At 42.9% G+C, this 23,310-nt stretch overlaps 1 protein-coding gene across 2 annotated transcripts in view; it reads left to right on the top strand.

Annotated features, from left to right (window-relative positions):
- Positions 1–23,310, top strand: part of Rarb (retinoic acid receptor, beta) — a 146,454-nt gene that overhangs the window by 12,071 nt on the left and 111,073 nt on the right. For both annotated transcript variants that reach the window (XM_013010454.1, XM_013010455.1), the window contains one exon: positions 21,209–21,357. In XM_013010454.1, the coding sequence (XP_012865908.1) occupies positions 21,209–21,357 (149 nt within the window). The remainder of the gene's footprint in view (positions 1–21,208; positions 21,358–23,310) is intronic.

Below are 23,310 nucleotides of genomic sequence, written 5' to 3'. Positions count from 1 at the left end.
TGGACATGGGTTGTTCTATCAACCATTCAAATGACCAGCTTTGCTTTTTGTTTGTGTGATCCTATGTGTTTGTGGGTGGTGTTTTGTTGTATTTTGATGACTCAGTTCCTTTATGAAACAGAACCTTGGAGAGTCAAGTAAGGTTCTCAGCCCCCAGTCTGCACTCAGGACCTGTGGGGAATACCCCAAAGGTCAGGGGCAAATCCCTTGTCCTGTGCTCCCAATCATTACCGGCTGGTAGAACTTTCTCCCATGATGGAAATGAGCTGCAAGTTTCCCTGTTGTCCAACACTGTGGCCCCTACCCATGTGTGGTTACCAAGCTTTTGAAATGTACCAAAGTACCAAATGCATCTGGTAATTTTACATCACCTTAATTAATTAAATTTTAAGTAGCTACATTCAATGAGTGGTTACCATATGGGACAGCATGGCTGTGTACACTCCAGCTATTATTTTACCCAGTGTTTGTTTTCCCTTTCCTCTTTAGTTTATTCTCTGCTTCCATTGCTGTTAGCAAGCTCTAATTATCTCTTGAAGTCAATAGCAAATAGACTGCCAGAGAATGTAAACAGAAAACTGTAGAGTGGTGATTTTATTCATTGTTTAACTGCTTTTCCTTCAGAGGGGAACTGTTTCTCATGGGGCCCGGAAAATGTTGCCTACTTACTTTGCGAAAATGTTGCCTACTTACTTTGCAGAGTTGACTCAAGAATTTTATGGAATTGCCAGAGGCTGGACTTAAAATTCTATTTCTTAGCTGGCACTGGGACTTCATGCCTATAATCCTAGCTACTCAACAGGCTGAGATCTGAGGATCCCAGTTCAAAGGCAGTCAGTCAGGAAAGTCCATGAGACCTTTATCTCCAATAAACTACTCAGAAAAGGCAGGAAGTAGCCTTGAACACAAAGAGGCCCAGGGACAGCGCATAGGCCCTGAATTCAAACCCCAGGACCAGCAATAAATAAATAAAAATAAATTAAAATAAAAATTAAAAATTCTATTTCCTATAGTAATCACATCATGACCATAATCTACACCTATTTCTGTGCTTCATATCTGCTTTTTTTTTACATGGACACATAGCATATTTCAACATTTTCAAACAACTTTTAAGGTAATGTGACTATCTTAACAAATTTGGGGAGGCTGAGAAGAACAAGCCATACAAGAAACCTTTGGGGGCTGGGAAGGTGGCTCAGTGGTAGAGCACTTGCCTTGCATGCATGAGACACTGGGTTCGATTCCTCAGCACCACATAAGCAGGAAAAAAAAGCCGGAAGTGGCGCTGTGGCTCAGTGGTAGAGCGCTAGCCTTGAGCTGAAGAGCTGAGGGACAGCGCCCAGGCCCAGAGTTCAGGCCCATGACTGGACCCCCCCCCCAAAATAAAAAAGAAAGAAAGAAACCTTTGGGCACTCTCTTCCACAAAGGCTTTTTCCTGCTCACATCTGGATGCCCTGCTTTATAATCCAGTTCCTGGCACATAGTAGGTGCTCAGAAACTATGCTGAGTGCCATTCAGTGGAAATGAACTGGAAATTAAGAACTTCTCAAATGAGGTTAAGAACTTGAAATTAAGAAATGCTCCGCTTTTCTTTGTTTATAGATGTTTGGATTACTCAGAATAACCAGAGTAGTCAAAAAAAAAGGTGAGAGGTTTATGGTTGGTTGTTAGACCAAGTCCTTGTAAATGTGTTAGCTGAGAAACCTCATGAAATTATGAGCATATTTTCGTGGACTTCTGGTACTCACATTGTTTTCATGAGAACAGAGTTTCTGATGGTGATTTCCTGCCATCCAGAATATTTACCACTCCCCTCCTTTGCCCCTGCTTTTGTCCGTCCTGAGAAATGGTGACAAGAAAGCACATAGAAATAAATCTAAAACAACAATCAAGAAAAAGGTTTGGGCTGGGCATGATGGTACACATATGTAAACTCTGCAATTGGAAGGCAGAGGTAGGAAGATCCCACTATAAAGTCAGTCTAAGCAAACTTAGCTAGAGACTCTATCTGAAAAATAATTGTAGTAAAAGAACTGAAGAGATAGCTCAATTAATAGAGTGTTTGGGAAGTAGGCATAAGGCCCTACATCCAATCTCCAGTACCACTCAAACACAATAACCAATAAAACAAACAACAAACAAACAAAAAGACCCTTTGAACCACCATTGCTCCTCTCCCCCAAGGGGTTTCAACTTGTGGTTCGATTTTATTAATATAAAATGATCACCATCATCACAATTAATAATTTACTGAATAATTATTATGTGTCAAGTGCTTAAAGCAAACTATCTCACTTCCTCAAAAGTAGCCAGAAGTGAAGTCCTTTTGATCTCCCCCATTTTCTAGATGAAAGTTGTAGATGTGAAAAGTTTAGTCCCAAGTCATACATTCTGCATAGGAGAAAGGACATCTGAGTCCTGAACTCAGCTCTGTGTCTTATCAGGCCTTCTCTGTGCCAACTGGATAAAGTCAAAGACTGTTTACACCTCAGAGAGAAAGGAACAAGGCAGGTTGTAGCCTCAGAACATACAGAATCATAGGAATTCCCAAGGGAAGACCGAAAACAATACATTCTTCACAAAATGGGCAGTTACTCTAATTGCTGTGCCCCTACTGTTCAATTCCTTTTTATGTCCTAATTCATGAAATTATGTGCACACGCAGCTTATAATTTACAGATGCATGCACTTTCAAGTGGCTCATATGAAACAGATGCTTCATACAAGGTAACAGAGAGCAAGTGCTCTAACCCTTTGCTAGTGGGTACTGAGTGAGTGTTATGACCCATTACCTCCAGGTCTTTTGCTATTGTTTTGAATTGCAATGTCCAGCAATTCAACGTCCAGCAATTCAATGTCCCCTGGAGAAACAAATAAAAATTCAACAGGCCTGCCAGCACACATCTGCATCTTAAAATACAAGAGAGTATGTGCAGGTGAGAGGCAGGTGGCACTCATCCATGGGCTCTGTGGATGTGGCTGGGGTTAGGGAAGATTTATAAGTAGCATGGGCAAAAGAAGCCCTCCTATGTCATGGGCCATGGCTCACAGTGGATGCCATCTTCCGACAGCAGCACAACCATGCTAACTAGCTGCAGGAATAACTTGTTTCTTTATTAAAACAAAAAGGTGGTGACTCTGGACACCAGTGGCTCAAACCTATAAGCCTAGCTACTTAGGAGGCTGAGATCTGAGGATTACAGCTGGAAGACATCTTGGGCAGAAATTTCCATGAGACTTTTGTTTCCAGTTAACCACCAAAATGCCAGACATGGAGGTGTGGCTCAACTGTTAGAGCTGGCACCAGCCTAGAGTAAAAAGCTAAGAGAAAGCACCCATATCCTAAGTTTTAGCCCCAATACCAGCACACACACACACACACACACTCACACACATACACATACACCACACACGTGTGTGCATGTGCGAATCCCAGAATCCCATCCAGTGTGAGATGGCCTAATCAAAATCAACATGATCAATGATCCACAATGCTATTGACTGGGTCACTTCTGTCAGTGGACAGTGATTTCGCAAGTAGAGAATGTTAGGGAGCAAATAACCACTCCTCAAAGTCCACACTGAGATGTGTGGGTTTTGAATTGTCAGGAGTTTTTCTAAACAAACAGGAAAAAATGGACCAAAAAAAAAAAAGATTTCAAAATCACGTCATAATGTATTTTGTCTCCTGGCGACAGTCACAGGTGAAATATGAAATGGGACATGAAATATTAAGTGACATATCAGGTTTATTGCATATATGACCATGAGACTGTGTTTTATTTTGTCTCATGGAGCTCTAAAAAGTCCATGTAATGGATTAAGGGTATTAAAACTCCCATATTTTCCCTGGCTTTAGGCCAGGGAACCAGGCATGATAAATAATCCCCGTAGACAGAATACACAGGAAGGAATTTAAAATGTATTTATGGTAGACATATTGACCTCCCTCACTAATAAAAGGGTAGACGTGAGGTTAGTTTTAGAGAAACACGTGACCCTCACAGAGCACTGTAGTGCGAGTATCTGTGAGACACAGTCACATCTCTGTGACATATGGCTGTCATGGCGTTTTGACCCTGCAAGTGAAGGAAAGTGTGAATTTTATAGCAACGTGCAGTTCCTAGAAGGAAGATTCATTTCAATTTCTTTTTTCTGAAAGCAGCGGTCTTAAAGGCAGATCTGGTCTGTAGCCTGTTTTTCTTAGTAAAGGGTGTTTGTGTGTGTGTATGTGTGTGTGTGTGTGTATTAGAGCTTGAAATCAAGGCCTGGAGACTCTTCCTTAGCTTTCTCATTTAACAATGGCCCTCTACCACATGAACCACAGCTTTACTTCTGACTTTTTGGTGGTTAACTGGAGATAAGCATCCAGGCATCCAGGACTTTCCTGCCTGAGCTGGCTTAGAACTATGATCCTCACATTGTAGCCTCTTGAGTAGGTAGGATTACAAGTATGAGCTACCAACACCCAGCTATGGTCAGTAAAGTTTTATTGGAACATGACACACCAGCTCTCTCTTGAAGTGGCAGAGTCTGCTGGCAGTGACTGTAGCCCAAAAGGCCTGAGATATTTATTGCCTGGCTCTTTGTTACCAAGTTTACTGAGCCTGCCTTAAAACATTACAAATTAGTCTGAGATTGGTGCATCATGCCTGTAATCTTAACTACTAAGGAGGTTGAGATCTGGAGACTTGCAGCTTAAGACCAGCCAGGCAGGAAGGTCCTGAGATTCCATCTCCAAAATACCCCCCCCCCAACAAAAAGCTGAGCAGGAGAGTTGTGGCTCAAGCGGTAGAGTGTCAGCTATAGACACACTTGTAGATCCTGTATGCCTATCTACATGCAGGTCAGAATTGAAAACCTCACAGTAATACATGTCACACCACTGTCACCAAGGGTCATGAGAATGAAAGCGTACCCCAAATCAGCTACTCTGGAGAGGGTGTGCCAGTGAGTGCACAGACATTGCTGTGACTTTATTTTCACTCAGCTAGTCTAGGCACGCATTTATTGAGCTCCTGCTACGTACCACACACTTTCCTAAGCCCTGGCAGTGATGTTCCCCATGCAGGCAACTGCCGGAGGCAGGTGATCTGTCTGCATGCCTGGAGCAGAGTCTCCCCGTGCTGTAATCCAGCATGATCCTGTGGGCTGAGCCCTCGGGGACTCTGTGTGCTGCTGCCTGCTCACCATCACCGCCCCAGGCTGTCCCCCGCCCTCCATCCTGTTTGGCACTTGAGTTTGCAGTAGCTTGTGATCCCCCAGGTCCCTATTTCGGGCAAGTTCCTGTGGTGAGCTTTGTGCTTTTGAGGGTCCCCTGAACAGGGTGGGCTGCCAAGGACAGCCCCAGGGAGAGAGCCACTACAGCTATCTGTTCTACTATGAGTGGGCCAGGAAGAAAAGATGGACGAGGGATGCAGGATGAGCCAATCCAATGAATGGCTTCTGCTCACATTAGCTTCTAGATCATCACGCAGGTCCATCAGCGGGGAAATGGAAGTAAAGCCAGCTAATCAAAGTATGAGGCTGATGCACATGAGCCATACGGACCTGGGGCACAGGAGGAAGACGGACAGGTGGGCAGCAGCAGACATCAGCACGAGCACGATTCAGTAATGACAGTAACTCTGCTTGAGTGGCAGCCTGGTGCCAAGGGCTTGCCAGTGAGGGGCTGCTTACTCCTTAGAACGATCCCCTGAAGACTACACTGCCATCTTTGACAAGCAGGAAAATTGGGGTGCACAGAGATTATGTAACTAAGTGTCCAAAGTCATTCAGCTAATTAAAAAAAAAAAAGCACAGTTGGGAATTTAATCCAGTGAGAACTGAATCCAGGAAGGACAAATCTAGACTCCATACTTCCCGTCAAATGGATAAAACAAGCTATGGGTCAAGACAGACAAATTCTTGGGACTATCCAAAAAAAAAAAAAAAAAAGATCTGAACCTTGGGAATAGCTTACTGTTGGAAAGTTGGTAAAAATTCATCTCACACTTGTTTTCATGTTTTCCTTTGTTTCTTGGGAAAGAAAGAAAACTAAAAACACTTTGGAACTTTCTGCATATCAACCTTTCTACATATCAAAAGACCACTATTAGATCAGTGGTCAACACGTATAATCCTAAATACTCAGGAAGCTGAGATCAGGAGGATTTCAGTTTGTGACCCATTCAAGTTAAAAAAAAGTTGGAGATACTCCCTGTCAACAGATACTAAGCATGGTATGCTAAGCATGCCTGTCATCCCAGCTACTCTGAGAAGAGTAAAATAGAGGATCTAAATCCAAAAGTGAGCTAGAAAAGCAAACCAGCAAGACCCTGGCTACCCTATAATCAGTACAATAAAAGGACTGGAAGCAAGATTCAACATACAATGACTCCCTAACAAGTACAAGGTCCTGAGTTCAAACCCTACTACCAATCAAAATGGGAGACAGACTTGAACTCAAACCTATCAATCTAGATACTTGGGAGGCAGAGATGATGGGATTGATTCACAGTTGAGGGCCAGCTGACTGGGCCAAAAGTTCATGAGACTCCATATCAGGATAGCATGCGTGTGTCCTGCCAGCTATATGGAGAAGCACAGATAGGAGAACACAGTCCAAACTCTTAACGCAAAACTAACCAGTGCAAAGAAGGGCTGGATGTTAGTCTCAAGTAGTAGAGCTCCTGCCTAGCAAACACAGTAGGCCTTAAGTTCCAGGATCGCTCCTCTGTAAAGCTGAACAGTTCTGTAATAGAAACCAATTTAAATGTCACATCACCAAGTAAATCTCTCTGAACCAAGGCACCCAGCCTAGCTCTAGTAGTAACAACATTTGTGTTAGTCACCTGGACGATGCAGAAGGGTATTCTAGTATCTCTTCCCACTAAAAAGGAAGAGAGAAAGTTGGACATCCACCTCTGTGGCCAGTAACAGGAGATACCATGTGGAAATCTGGATTGGATCTTGCTTTCCTTCTTGCTCCAAGGAAACCTTGGTTAGGTGTAGGGAGAGGGGGAAAGGGGGTGGGGGGGGCCCTCAGGGTGAGTGAGAGGAAGCTAGCCTGGAGCCTGGTATGGGCTCTGGGCCCTCCTACTCCTCCCTACAAGGCTTCAGGCTGCCCCGTGCAGGCCACACTTGCCCAGTGACTGAACCTGTCACACTGCTTTGGGCCAACGCCATGGGCTTTGAAGGCTGGGCCAGAGAGGCTGCCCTGCTGATCTGGCTCCTGAAGAGTGGGACTTTCTCAGCAGGGAAGAGACAGACGTCTAATTCCTGTGCCTAATTCTGAGGGACTTTCCTGCTTATCCTCAGAGCTTGACGTTGAGTGAGTTACTTAACTACCTGTGCCTCTGTCTTCTGGCCTGGAAAAAAAAATACTAAAACTAGTTATTTCTAGGCACCCTGGGATTTAGATTAGTACACATAACATGCTCAGAGCAGAATGAGTGACTGCCCCATCATATATACTGAACATCTAAGTTATCGATTATTATTGCTGTGATGTTATTAGTGGATGAGACTCTGGAGGTTTTTGTCATTTATTTATGGTGACAAAATATTTGTCACGGGGCTGAGAAGGTGGCTCAGTGGTAGAGGGCTTGCCTTGCATGCATGAGGCCCTGGGTTCGATTCCTCAGCACCACAGAAGCAGAAAAAGCCAGAAGTGGGGCTGACGCTCAAGTGGTAGAGCGCTAGACTTGAGCTGAAGAACTGAGAGACAGCGCCCAGGCCCAGAGTTCAGGCCCCACGACAGACCAAAGAAAAAAAAATTAGTCATATTACTTAAGATGCGGTGGGACGGGGGGGGGGGGGGGGTGGTGGTGGTGGTGGTGGTGGTGGTGGTACATGCCTATAATCCCAGCTGCAGGATTGGAAGCCCAGACAAAAAATGAAAGGCTAGCTGAGAAATAAACCAGAGCAAAAAGGTCTGGGCAAGTGGCTTAAGTGGTAAAATGTCTGCCTAGCAAGCACAGAGCCCTAGTACCACAAGAGAGAAGGGGGAAAAAAATAAGAAAAACAGGAGAGAGAGAGAGAAAGGAAAGAAGGAAGGAAGGGAGGGAGGGAAAAGGAAAAGAGAAAGAAAGGGAAGAAAATAAAAAAAGAGGAAGGGAAAGAAAGAAAGGAAGGAAAAAGAAAAGAAGGAAGACAGAAAAGGAGAAAGGAAAACAAAGGAAAAAAGCAAGAAAGAAGAAATAAAGAGAAAGAGATGGAAGGAAAGAAAGGAAGGAAGAAAGGAAGGAAAGGAGGGAGGGAAGGAAGAAAGAGAAAGGAAGAAAAAGTAAAAAAGAAAGAAAAGATATGAGCATATGGGATTATCCATTTCATCTCAGTAATTCTAATAATGTAAAGTGCAAAGTGCTATTTTTTAGATGTTTATACTTTTCTGAAGTTTACAGAGTGTACAGTTGGCATTCTTCAGATTAGGAAGCACAGGGTTTCCCCTGCAGCCCTTTGTCCAGACCTTTTACAAGATGCCTTTGCACCAAAGCTGAGGGTTTTCAACTTTACCATCTTTTGTAATTCCGGCCAGATGGTTCTTTCTTCAGGATGGAGGGGCCTGCCTTTCACTGAAATGTTCTGTATTTTCCCTGCTCCACCTAATAGATTCCAATGTTCCTGACTGGGTGGTCCTTTGTCTCAGGTAGAATGGAAATGAAACAAATGCAAGGAACCAAGCATCTATAGCTCACACCTAGCTACCCAGGAAGCTGAGATCTGAGGATTGAGGTTCAAGTCCAGCCCAGGCAGGAAATCTATGAGACTCTTATCTCTGGATAATCAGCAAAAAGCTGGAAGTGAACTTTGGCTCATGTGGTAGAGTGGTAGCCTTGAGCAAAAAAAGCTCAGGGATAGCACCTAGGCTCTGAGTTCAAGCCCCAGAACCCTCCCTTCCCTCTCTCTCCCCCTCCCCTCCCCCCCCTCTCTCATACACACACACATACACACACACACACACACACACACACACACGAAGTGCCTACAGTTGTGTTGTGGCAACTAGGCTAAAGTATTGCCATGAAGGATTTATAAAGTTGCTGGAACAAGTTGCAGTTCGATTGGTCACCATGTTGGTGGCCATAGGAATGAGAGGCCCGCGCGGTGCATTTGGGTGGCAGCTTGCATGGGTGTCTCTGCTGCAGCTGGACCTGCCCTGCAGTAGCCAACTCACATCCCCAATGGGATGGCTCCAAATCTCCAGATATTGGGAAGAATGCCCAAGGGGAAAATTTGGTTTTGATGATGAAACCCGACCCTAGGGTAAGGAAGATGGAAAGGAAATGTGTTGGGGATGGGGGGATTGAAGGAGCAGTTAGCAGTTATTGAGGATCTACCATATGCCAAGTCGGAGGCAAACTTTTTTTTTGTTTTTCCCCCCACAAGGAAAATTTTAGGATTATCTAATTTTTTCAAGGAAAAAACAATAAGGTTCAGAGACCTAAAGAAAACAATATAATTAAATTGTGTGTGTGTGTGTGCATGTGAGGGTACTAACACCTCAACTCAGGGCCTGGAAGCTATTGCTTGGCATTTTCAAGGTTAGTGCTCTACCCCACACCCAGGATGGCTTCCAATCATGATCTTCAGATCTCAGCCCCCTGAGTAGCTAGGATTATAAGCATGAGCCACTGGTGCTCAGCAGTTATTAAATTATTCATTTAATTGTTGTATTTATTTTCATTGATTTTTAAATAGTTGTTCAGAGAGCTTTTCACTTCAACATGCTAGTTTATGATTAAATTCCTAAGGGATCAAATCCAGATCTGCCTCATAGCGAAGTCTATTAAAGTCTCAATGGGGACTCATGGCTCATGCCTGTAATCCTAGCTACTCAAGGAGACTGAGATTTGAGGATCATGGTTCAAACCCAGCTTGGACAGGAAAGTCTGTGAGAATCCTATGTCCAACTAACTAGTAAAAAACCAGAAATGGAGTTGTGGCTCAAATTGTACATTGCTAGCCTTGAGCTAAAAAGCTAAATGAGTTCAAGCCCCAGTATTGGCACATTAAACAAAACAAAAACAAAAAAACTTCCACCTCTCACGACAGCTGCAGGTGTTATGCAGGCTTATAGCAGTCTCTTTCCTTTTAGGAACCAAGAAAAACCAATCTGTGAAGATCTAATTACTTTCACAATCATTTAAGACTGGTAATATGGTGCATTTGTAAAAACAAATACAACAACAATAAAAAAAATAAAAAAAATTTGCAGCTGAAGGGTAACCAAGCAAGCAGAGTGTTAATCTGAAATGAGAGATCTGGCTAAATCCTCAATCACATTTGAGCTTTCTCAGAACTCAGAGATGTGACAAAGCAAAATGTTATAGTTACCTTTCTTAAACACTCCAGAAAGCACCTCTCCTCGTACTGTTCTATAAGGCTAAACCCCAGACCTGGTCCTCAGCACTTCAGAAAAGTATGTGTACTAAGGGCCATATCCATTTTGATGCTCTGATTTCAATCCAGTTTGCACGCTGGTAAACTGATTCTATAGAAGAATATCACTTATTTAAGACCACTGTTTTGCTCTTAAATATGGGGGTCTGGCTTAAAGAGGAATCTGGAACTGAATCATGTGGTGTTGAGGTAAACTCTTTAGGGGATCTTAATATTGTGACACAGGGCACTTCTTCTACACATGACTCCTGAGACCAGATCCTGCACTTGCCCCTTTTAACATAAGCTCTGTCTATTATTCCTCCCAGTTCAGATCATTAATAAAAAGTTAGAGGTGGCAGCCTGTTAAGTGATTTTTAAAGGGAAATTTATTTGAACCCTGTTGTTACTGTTAGCATGTCCTTGGGAAGTGATATCAAACACCACACAAGCTGTTCCATGAGATGATTTTTTTAAAATATGTTCCTGGAAGCAAGAACACATCTTCTGAAAAAGAGACGTAGGAGTTAAGTGTGTCATTGTGAAAATAAGACCACATATGGATGGTATAGGTCAGTGGTGTAGAGTGTGGTCCCTGCTGGTGTGTGGGTCCTGAATCTCTGATACCCAGACTCTCCTGGCAAAGTTAACCATATCTTGCATCAAATCCATATTTGGAAAATCATAAATGTGGGTTAAAGGAAAAGGAATTACATAGCCACTGGGTGGCTCATGCCTGTAATCCTAACTACTCAGGAGGCTGAGATCTGAACATTGAGACTTAAAGCAAGCTGAAGCAGGAAACACCAAGAGACTCCTATTACCAATTAACCAGCAAAAAGCCATAAGTAGAGCTGCGGCTCAACTAGCAGAGCTCCAGGTTTGAGCAAAAAAGCTCAAAGGAGAGTGCCCAGGCCCTGAGTTCGGGCTCCAGTATAGGCATTCACACACACACACACACACACACACACACACACACACACAATGAGGGAGAAAGAAAATGAACAGTTAAAAAATATTGGCTGTTTTAGTTGATAATATTGTGGTTTTAAGTTTCCTTATTCTAAGAGACAGAGCTTGTGCTGGGGTAACAACTGAATTAATATCCATTAAGCACTTACCAAGGCCATGATGTATACAGTATGTGTTCAGCAGAGCCTATTAGAAGTCACTGCCAAGAATCGTAGGGGAGAGAGAGCTTCTGGTTTACAAAGAGCATAAACACCTTCAAGTCTGAAGACCTCAATGCTGTTAGCACTTTTAACGTGGTGGAGTACTTCGTCAGGAGCCTTAAAGGGAGAAGATGAGGGAGTTCCCACGCCCAACTGAGTCAGAGAAATGTTTGGGATTACCACGTTAGCCACCAAGAGACATCTTTATGTTAGAGTGTCTCCAATATTAATGCATATAGGATTTATCAAGGGATTTGCTTCAAATACCGACCCTGATCCGGCATTTCTGGGATGGGGCTGAGATTCTGCCTTGTAACCATTTCCCAGACCACGCTGACACCGGGTGAGTATTGGACCACACTTTGAAAAGCGAGGCATTCTTTCCAGACTCAAAAATCAAAGTCTTCTCTCCCTCCCCTTCCCCACCCCTCCTTTTGTCCCTTGCTTGTGTTCAGCACCTGTTACATGTGTGGCCAGAATAGCGGGGATTCTCATAACCCAGCTCCAGCCCTGGGCCAGCTCTGGCGGTGACCGGGGCAAACACACACTTCTTCAGGGTCATGGGCAGGTTACCGAGTCAAGACTGCCAAAGGGTCCAGCAGGGCTGTTTTCCTTCTCCTGGCTTCTCCCCGCCGCCCCAAACCGGGGAACTAATCTGGGAGCCGCTTGATAATCACCAAACCAGCCACCGACCAAGGCGAGACAGACTCACAGCAGAGCGCGATTACCTAATTTCAGAATGCGATTCACAGCTTTGCAAAAGCCCGCGTGTGCGTGTGTGTGCGTGTGTGTGCAAACAAGCCGCTTTCTGCCTTGAAAGATGATTCAAAGCAGAAAGCAGAAGCCCTCGCCAAGAGGAGACGGGGAAATGGAGTGGGCGACAGCAGAGAGCCCCCCCCCCCCATGTCCCCGAGCGGGATGCTTGCAGGCCTGTAAATGACATTTTACTCACAAGTCTCTGCGAGCGCCCGCACGCGCATGCGCCGACGCCAGGCCCGGGCGCGGGAGAATCTGGTTCTAATTACTTGTACTTTAGTTGAACTTTGGCGTTTCCTTTGACTTTCTCCCCTAATGTATGTGAGCTGTGGGCTTTGCAATCCTGCAGTGAATCCACAGAAAAAGGGGAGGGGAGGGGGATCCAGATAGGCCCTCTTTAGTGCCAACAAAAATGCAGCCAACTGAATGTTTTGACCAAAAGCAAGGCTTTGCTCTTCTCCCTTAATTAGTTGAAATGACTCCCGCCCACCGGGACCCCAGAGCTCTGGGCTCAAAATTCCCCAGAGGCCTTGCAGGAAATGCCTTTTGCTTTACAACTCTTTTTTTTTTTCTCCTTTTCTTTTAAGGCTCAGCTGCCCCCAAAGAGTGCATTAAAATACTGTCTTCATCAAGGAAGGTTCTAGGAACAAGGCAAGACTTTCATAATGTATGATGCCTGTCTGCTTCTACTCAAGGCTCAGCTTAAAATCCTGCAATCTGTCAACATGGGTTAGTTAGCCAGCCGTAAATTAGCTCTCAGAAGGAAAAAAGAAAGAAAAAGTATATTGAGCTCCCTTAAAAATGTTATCTGCTACTTAATCTAACCTTTAGAAAAATGCCAAGCATGCTAGGAATTGGGGACCCAGCTATTGTTGGAGATGCTCTGTGTGTTTAAATGACACTCAGGTGTGTTGTAACAACTAGAACACTTATACTGTGTTTTCTCAGGTGAGTTGAGATCTCCGGTGCCAAGTCCTCTTAACAGGCAGTGACATTTTTCTCTCCTTCCTTCTCCCTCTCCCTCTCCCCCCTCTCTCCCTCCTTTCCTCTCTCCCTGCTCCCTCCCTCTCTCCCTCTCCCTCTCCCCCCTCTCTCCCTCCTTTCCTCTCTCCCTGCTCCCTCCCTCTCTCCCTCTCCCTCTCCCTCTCCCCCCTCTCTCCCTCCTTTCCTCTCTCCCTCCTCCCTTCCTCTCTCCCTCTCCCTCACCCTCCTCCCTGATCTCTCTCTCATTGTGGGAATGAATGGAGTCCCAGAGTTGCCACAACTGCTATGGATTTCTGTGTGGGTAGGAGCTGGTGTCTTCTTTTGTACCCACCCCATCAGTTCTGGTTTTGTTCAGTTTTGTTTTTGTTTTGTCTCCAAACAACCTCTGAATGTGAAGTTTGATAGGAGCCAGGCTTTATCAAATCCCTTCCATGGACTGGTTAGCCAGCTCTTGAAGTGCCCACTGCAGTCCACTACAGAGAAGAGCAGAGATTGACTACAAGTTTTCAGAAACTTTTCTAGCATTTTGACCGAGTACTTTTATGTCTGCTAATCTAATGGAGCTGGTGCTTTGGACATATTATGTTTTTCTTCTTTTTTAGGGGGAAGGGAGATTTGTTTTTATTGAATTCGATCTGTTCATGAGGAATGGGACAAAGAAAGTATGTAATAGCCTTTCACCATTGAGCCTGAACATCTCCAGTGGGGGGCCAGGGCCTGTCTTCTTGCTGGGAGAAATCTGTACCACTCTGAGTGATATGGCAAATAACTCCTATGATTAATTTGTTTGTTGTTTTGTATGCAAAGTCCTTTTTAATAGGACAAACTTGGACTCAAGGCCTCACGCTCTCCCTTAGTTTTTTTCTTCAAGGCTCATGCTGTACTACTTGAGCCACAATGCCACTTCTGACTTTTTGCTGGTTAATTGGAGATAAGAAAAAGCAGACTTTTCTGCTTTTTCAAATCTCCATGCACAGATCCCAACCTCCTATGCAGCTAAAATCCAAAGTGTGAGACTCCTCCCAAGCCCAGCCTCTCCTATGACTAATTTTACAAAGGTGACTGGAGCTGTGTTTGGCTTGGTGACCATCGTCTATAAGTTGTGGAACTAGAGAGGTGTGAAGTGCAAATTATGAATTTCTGATGGCGTAGGTTGGATGGGCTCTCGAAGCCTAAAGGCTCACAGTCCGCAAGAGATGTGCAGTGACTAGAAGCAGGGAAATGCTCTCAGTATCTCTGCTCCAGGGAGAACCACCGGGCCAGACATCTCTCAGCTTTAGTCCATCCCTATTGCACAAATCGTTAGCAGTTTGGATACCACTTTGGAAGCAACTGCTAGTTGGCAGGGGGGAGGGGGGAGGCAGTCACCAAGCAGGACTGAATCAGTCAATAAGGAAGCAAGCAAAGAAATGAAAGCGGGAGACAAAATACCGGTCTGAATGATTCCTCAAAGACTGCTTCCCCCAACAGAATTACATCAGGATAGCTGGAGCATAGTTGCTTTATTGAATGACACAAGCCTCCTTCCCCCTGGGAAGTTTGAAAACTGCTTTTTTGGACTGCCTGAGATCGCTGAATGAGCTAATATAGAACACATTGTCTGCTGAGCCGGCAGAGTTTTCCAGAAAAAAAAAATTTCTATCATTCCATGGACTGATTGTGCTCGCCTGGAATAAGCACAGGGCGTCTGAGGCCTCTCAAGGACGTTTGATGAATCTAATTCTAATTTAAAGAGACTAATAGATTATTGATTTACGCAGGATGACAGTGAATGGATCAATGGCTGAGCAGTCTGTATCTACCTTAAATACCAAAAAAAAAAAAGCCAGTAGGTAGGAGCATGGCTCACCTTACATTTGGGGTCCTCATTGTCTTGACTAGGGGAGGAAGGAACAACCAAAAGAGAGGCAGCCAATACCTCTTTGATCCATTACCGAAGAGGCAAACCATTGCAGGAAAGCACATGTCTTTTCTCTTGATGCCATAGCTGGTTGTGATTCTAGTACCTGCCATGGCACATTTGCCTATGGCAAGTTTTGGTGTGACATTTTCTTTCCATTATATATAAATATATATTTACTATATATACATATGTACACATATATATATGGTCTTATGTTGTTCTCAGCATTCTAGACCATATAGAGGAAATAAAGGACTCTGACTGCCAATTTTGATAGTGATTTCTGAATAGAAATGCTAAATATTCCTCACCATCAGTGGAAAAAAATTTTGGAAGAACACTAGCTCTTGTCCCACATAAAAGACTTTTAGGTCTCTTTGTGTGGGATTTGGATAGTATATGCTGGTGGTACAACTCAAATTGCAAATGACAGTAGAATAACTCATCCTTCAGAACACAGACACATCACCTCCTTTGGGAAGCCTCTTGATTTCTCCTTAGCTGTAGTTCTCTCTGCAATTATGTTAACAAGTGGTCACCAAAGTGCTTTGATTTGGATTCACCTGGAAAGACAAGTATCTTGGGTTCCCTTCCAGATGTTCTGGCCCAATCAATTTGGGCTACATCTTAGGTGTTAGCATGCTTCTGATAACTTTTTTCCCAATTATTTTATTTTATTTTTTTATTGTGAGAATACCATACAGAGGAGTTACAATTACATGGGCAAGATAACAAGTACATTTCTTATCAAGCATTGCAGCCTCCTCCTTTGTTTACCCTTCCCATCCCTTCCCATACTCCCCCCATCTCCCCCTAACTGATCCTCCCTGCCCCCACCAAAGTTGTAAAGTTCTTTTCTTGACATAACAACTTGTACATCTCATTGTTGCAATGGGTCCACCTGTATCCCTAGTTAAACAATTTGTTTTTGCCCTTCCCCTCCACAAATTATACCAACATCAAATACAGTGGGGGAGGGACATACAAAGCAACATAGAAATCATCTTATAAATATGTTAAAAAAATTGCATGAAAGAAAAATAAAACATTTGAATCCTTATCTTGGGGTTCGTTCCCCTAACATCAACTTATCTGACCTTTTCTGCTTGACTCAGACATATACTAGTTATTGCAAATAAGGGAAACCCTGGGACCTATGTTTCTTTGGGCCTGGCTTACTTCACTTAATATAATTTTTTCCAAGTCTTTCCATTCCTAACAAATGGGGCAATGTCAATCTTTCTGATGGAGGCATAGAGTGTATATATACCACATTTTCTTGATCCATTCATCTACTGAGGGGCATCTGGGTTGGTTCCATATCTTAGCTATGGTAAATAATGCAGCAATAAACATAGTTGTGCTGGTAGCTTTAGTATGGTCTTGTTTGTGATCACTCAGGTAAATGCCCAAAAGTGGGATTGCTGGGTCATAGAGGAGCTCTATGTGGAGTCTTTTGAGGAACCTCCATACTGCTTTCCAAACAAGTAGAGTATAACTTAAAAGTTATCAGAAGTGGGAGTGTAAACTTGTTCAACTGCTTCTGATAACTTTTAAGTTATACTCTACTTGTTGATAATGTCCTCCTGTTAGTGGCCCGTACCACAAAGCCTGGCATGTTATCAGCATTCAGAAATTAACCATCAAGCCCAGAGACCATTGTAGGATACACAGTCCTACCCATTGCAACAATAAGATGTACAAGAGGTTAAATTGAAAAATGAACTTTACAACTTTGGCACAGGGCGGGGCGGGGGGGTATGCAGGGGAAGTGAGGGGGGAGGAGATGGGAAGGGATGGGAAGGGGAAACAAAGGAGGAGGCAACAACGCTTGATAAGAAATGTACTGATTACCTTGCTCGTGTAATTATAACCCCTCTGTATGGTATTTTCACAATAATAATAATAAAAAGAATACACAGTCCTAGTATGGCAATTCCATTAGCTCACTCAGCTAAGCTTTGGTCAAAGTCCAGAGATTATTTTTGTTTATTTCGGAAAAGCTTTTTGAACTTATTTATTTGTGATCCATGACTCTCCTCTATAGAGAAAGGATTTTGCCCAACTTTGTTAAATGTTTTGGGATGTTTTAACATCCAGTTGGCCTCTCTGCCTTTTTGTTTGCTTAGGCTGAAATGTCTTGGATATTGAATTGTCCACAATTCTGTTTCCTCTCTTGGAGGATGAAATGCGGACTCCCTCCAGTACATGTATTTGAAGTGGCATATTTATGGAAATTACCACCCACTTTTGAAATTCAGGGCATAGCTCTGACAGCTGAGTCCAGCCCTAACAGAATTCTATTTACAACTTTTCTGCATGAGCCAGATTAGCTCGTAGAACATTAAGCCCCTTTCCTCCCCCCTCCAACACACACACACACACACACACACACACACACACACAGACACACACACACACACAGATCATGTTCCTTCTGTGAACAGCACAGTATAGGAATGATCACCATAGGGATGAAGTACCTCTGCAGAGCCATTGACACATGTGGGTGAAGGCAGGTGCACAGAAATCAATCTCTAAAAGTTTGGGAGGCCTGGGGAGGAGTCACTTCCATTGAGAACTGTGTATGAAAATGGACAGCTTTTCTAGAATTCCACTTAACAGTATGAATTAAACAGCAACAAAACATTTCCAAAATCTTCCTCTTAAACTGGTCTGTCCACTTTGAGAATTTTTCCTAAGGGAATATTTGGAAATGTGCTGAGAGCATCTACAAAATTGTTCGGAATGACATATTTCAGCAGGACTTGGTGGCTCACATTTATAATCCTAGCTACTGAATATCACAGTTCAAGGCCAACCCAGAGAAGAAAGTCTATGATATTCTTATCTTTAATTAACCACCAAGAAGCCAGGAGTAGAGCTGTGGCTCAGTGGTGGAGCACTAGCCTTGAGCAAAAAAAAAAAAGGCTTAGGGACAGCACCCATTCTTGAGTTCAAGCCCTGGGACCAACACACACACACACACACACACACACACACACACACACACACGAATGGAATGCTTTGCTTCGACAAGGAAATAAAGTCATCATTTCAAACTAGCTTGGGGTAATTCCACCTCAGTAAGCAAGCAAACAAAACATGTTAGGCATAGAAAAAACTCTGCTAGGACAAGTATTAAGATTGCAGCAGAGACTGTCTCTGAGTGCTGATTGATTCTGTATGTGAGTTTTCTTCACAGAAACTGACATATTGTTTTATAAATTCAACAAGTAGCATTTTATTGTTAACATCATTATTTCTCTTTGCTTTACGAAGCTGATTAAATCAGTGTGAGGAATGCCTTTGCATTGACTGCTTGGTAGCTAGAAGCTTTGCTGACTTCTCAGAAGACAGCCCTTCCATACAGCCCTTGGTACCACCGTGTCCCAATGCCTAGAGCTTCTATATGTCAGAAATAAGCTCTCAGGACTGATGAGTATCAGATACCTCAGATATAACCAGGAAAGATCATGATAGATTTATCTACTATACCCTGCACTATTCTAATGAATTCATTCCAAGTTTTGTCTTCTGAATTATGAAAATACTGTAATTATAGTTGATTCGGTTCCAAATAGCTAATTAATCGCATCTTTAAGGGAGCAAATGAGTAGAAGAGAGTTATTTGATTTCTAATTTTACCATTTAATTACTTAGAAGGGCACTGGATGCTTGAAAAGAAGAAAAAGGAAGTAACTCAACAAGGACAGCAACAAACCCTTGGTGTTTGAACTCAGGTCTTTGTCCTTTCTATGTACCACTTAAACCATACCTACTTACTATCCTTTTGTGCTTTAGTCATTTTTTTTTATGGAGCCTCAGGATTTTTCTCAGGTTGGCCAGGGACTATAATCCTCCTATCTATTCTTCTGTATAACTGAAATTATAGGCATGAGCCACTTCATCTGGTCAATTCAACAGGTATCTATTCATTACCTGCCACACACAAGGACTTCTTTGGGTCCTAGAAAGGGATTATGAACAATGAATATAGATTTCTTGGTCTCATGAAACTCTTACTCTATATGTGTGTGTGTGTGTGTATGTGTGTGTGTGTGTGTGTGTGTGTGTGTGTAGGGGGGTGGGCAACAGATATAAAATATAAAATGGTACAATGATAACCTTTGTAAAGTTGGACAAATTAAGATTTCTAGAAAATGAGACAAAATAACAGAAGTGGGAAGGGGAATTGTCTTTCTGTCCTTTTTGTGTCTTATACTGGGAATTTAACCCATGACCTTATATATGCTGAGCACACACTCCAACACTGAGCCACACCTTTATTGCCAGGAAGGGCATTTTAATTAGAGAAGTCAATTCTGAGTTGAGGACCTTGTGCTGAGCTACAAGAAATGACAAATAATCAAGCATGTAAAGATTTGAGCATTTCTAGACAGATAAAATACTTATTACAATAATGTTTGTTTGTTTGTTTGTCTGTTTGAGTCAAGGTTTAGCTGACCCAGGCTGATCTCAAAATTTTGGCACAAGTGTTCTTCCTGCTTTAATGGCTGGGACTACAAGGCTAGTAACAATACCATGATCTTACATTGGTATTGGAGTTTAACCTCTTCAAGGGACAAAATGGAAACCTTATTCTGAGCTCAACAAACAAAGGATATGATTAAATGAACCAATACTGCAATGTAGCTGTGTCATAAAATGCCTTGGAAAGCATAGTAAGAAATTTGACTTTGATCTAATTAATGACTTGGAGGGTTTTACATGGGAAGTGAGAGGGATTCATTTGAACAGAGATGCCAGTGAAGAGAGGAATGCAATAGCTGGGGTGATGGCTAGCCTGGTGTGGGAATAGTACTGAGATGAGGTCGGAGCAGCAAGAGGTCTAGGGGTAGAGTTGACCTGACTTGCTATAAGTTTCCCTACAAGTGAAACTAGTCATTACAATAGCTAAGCTAGGCCATTACAAGCTGCGGATTTTATACTCTGAGGAATAGTTTGTGTATTATTAAGTGCTTTAGAGACTAGAAGATTCTGGAACCTTATTCAACCACTTTCAATTACCCTCTTTGTGTTTTATGGGCTTCGTTTGCTTGAAGTAAGAGTAGAACCACTTCTTGCTCTGACTTTGAATAGAACGCCAGACATTTGGGGTGGGAATGGAATACAATGGCTCCTGTTCTATGAAGTTCCATTTCTCATGGATCTTGGCTGGTGTGATAATGCAAAGGTGGCTGGATGAATGAAATCTGGAATGGAAAACAATGTGAGTTAAAAGTGTTAGACGGAAGCCATACCCCTTTTATGCTTGCTGCTTCCCAAACATTCACTCCACTACCTGGTGGCTTGTCACAAGGTAACTTTTGTCTCTGTGGAAGTGAAACTATTTGTTCTTGTAAGTCTCAAGCGACGCTGATACTGCTGGTCCAGAATGCTGTTTTTCTTCTTCATTCCAGACAGTGAAAGCACTGAACAGGTAGAAGATGAATATGGATTTTTGAGAAGCAACAGATTATTTGCCTACATTGTTATTAATGGAGACCAGTATGGCTCCATGCTGAAAACCATTGTCATAAACATTTTGGATGACTGGTTGGGGCATTTTCTTCATTCTTTCTAAACAAATTTACTTTTGGTGAAGTGAGCAGCAGACCCCACGGAATTCATTGTAGGGTCAACATGAGGCAGATATGAATGAAAAAGAAGAAAGGAGAAAAATGTGGTTATAAAGTATGGAGCAATGAATGGGACATCGGCTCTCGCTTTAACCTGCTGGTCTTGTATAAGTTACTCCCTGAGTGACTTGAATTTAGTTTCTGTGATGAAAGCCATCATTCTGAAACACATCTGGTAAATGCTTGAGATTGCTTTCTAAGCCATGCAGCCCTGCACTGGGGTCCCCACCATGAAACCAGTGTGGACTTTGAGAACAGTTGATTCTGCTGAACTTGGGCCAGAGGAGACGTGTGAAATCAGGAATGAAATAAATAGATAAAGGAACTAAACAGTATTTTCTTTTGTTTCTCTCCTCCCATCCCCCCTCACCCGATCTCCATCATAGCAATCGAAACCCAGAGCACCAGCTCTGAGGAACTGGTCCCCAGCCCTCCGTCTCCACTGCCTCCCCCGAGAGTGTACAAGCCCTGTTTCGTCTGCCAGGACAAATCATCAGGCTACCACTATGGGGTCAGCGCCTGCGAAGGGTGTAAGGTGAGTAGCATGTTTCTCTCTCTGTGCCAGGCTGATTCTCCGCTGATTCTCCGTGTGTTCTGGGCAGGTGACCTATCCAGCTTCTCCTCCCCCACCCAAAACAAGCTCTTTTGACATCTGTAATGTCGCCCCCAATTGGTATGGTGGGTTTGATTGTATCTCGTGGGTGTGGTTATTTCCTTTCATCTCTTTAGTTTAAACTTCAGAAACATCTGCAAGTGACTGATAGAGGCCAAAGATTCCTGGCCCCTTAATCTCCCCACCCATATGCATTCTTTCAGCTACGAAGAACCTTTTGAAGGAGTCTGGAGAAACATCATTGTGTTTCTCTTGAAGATCATGCCATCTGGTATCTTTTGTTGTTTTATTTTATATTTTAAATATGACTGACAGTCCCCTGCATCAACTTGCAGACAACCCAAGGTTGAAATTGGGATTTATCTCTTGGCAACTTCCTCGGCTGTGTGGCCTTTGCATTTGAGTTTGATTTTCAGCCTGTAGAGACTTGCTACTGAGAATGTGTCACAGATTCAAGGGAGGTAGATTTAAAGCTCCTGCCTACAGAGTCCTGCAGGCTGAACATGTGTCAGAGAGCCTGTGGCTGTTTTGAATCAAGCTAGACAAACGTTATCAAACCCAACAGGCTTGAGTGAAAAAGTTTCTTATCCTTTTTTTTTTTAAGGGAGAAAAGAAACAAAGAATGACTCATATATTCAACCCAACCATAAAATAGTTTTCAAAGGTACTATGGCTGTCTTGAGCTAGCCCTTTTCTAGATATATAACTTCTTTTATCCGTCCTTTCTGGATCGTTATTTCAGTCTGTTATTTATATATGTAAATTGCACGATCCATTAGTAATCGTTAACTTGTTGGATTATTATAGAGGTTCTACTGCAGTGTTTTATTTGGGTCATTAGAATTAGCATGGTGTGTGTGTGTGTGTGCTGGTTCGACATAGTCATGTAGCAAACCATGCTAAAACTGGATGACAAAGTTATAATACTTATTGTAATTCTTCAGTGCTGGCCAGGCTCATCTGCGTGGTTTGTCTGGTCTGAGCTATGCTCCACTGAGAGTCTGGTCAGCTGCAGGTTATCTAATTGGCGCTGCCTCTGGGGATGCTGACTGTTGACTGGAGAGCCTCTGTGCACCTCTATACAGTCTGCCCAGGTTACTGGCAGAGTCAGGTTCCAGGAGAGAGTAAAAACAGCACATTGTCTACTGCCTCATGTCATTGACTCAAGGGTGTCTAAAGATCACTGTAAACCCTAACGGTAGGAATGTGCTTCCTAAGAGGAATGTCAGAATCTCATCCTCCAGGGAATGGAAACAGAAGGAAAACTGGGGTCAGATTTGTATTCCGTCTATCATGCTGCATATCCAGTCCCGATGAACACAGCGGTAGGGACCCCAACCTCTCCCCAATACATCCAACCTGACAAATAATGGACTTGTCAAGAAGGAGGTTGAACAAATATGCAATTGTCACTCAGTTGAAGTCACTATGTGAGTCTTCTCACCTTTTTAGATCTTTTGAAGTAACATATTATTTCACAGAGTAAAATCTATTTGGGAAAAGCTATTGAAGATTTAGGAACACCTCCCTCCCTCTGGAATTGTGAGGGTTATTTGAAAGGAATTTTCTTTCTCTAGTAACTTGTAATAGAATTATATGGACAACCAGTTGGCATATATATTTATGGAGAACTTTTAGCTGAACTTACTTAAATCTGTCATAATACCTGGGAAAGCTTCAGTGGTTTAGCTTCATTTTACCCATTTGTTGTATAACATTTAAGTAAATCACGGTCGGTGTTTATTTGAAAGTTAAGTGATAAAATACGTCTGTATTTCCAAAAACCTTTTAAGTCATCTCATGTGCTCAAGTTGGAAGGAGCTTCTCTTTTTCCTGTCTTGGGACAGATACCCAACGTGGGCTCTTTTGTGTAAA

Source organism: Dipodomys ordii, unplaced genomic scaffold, assembly GCF_000151885.1.
Source record: "Dipodomys ordii isolate 6190 unplaced genomic scaffold, Dord_2.0 Scaffold12, whole genome shotgun sequence".
In the NCBI taxonomy this organism is placed as follows: domain Eukaryota; kingdom Metazoa; phylum Chordata; class Mammalia; order Rodentia; family Heteromyidae; genus Dipodomys; species Dipodomys ordii.
Note: the sequence above shows the minus strand (reverse complement) of the source record. Positions and strands in the feature narration are given on the sequence as shown.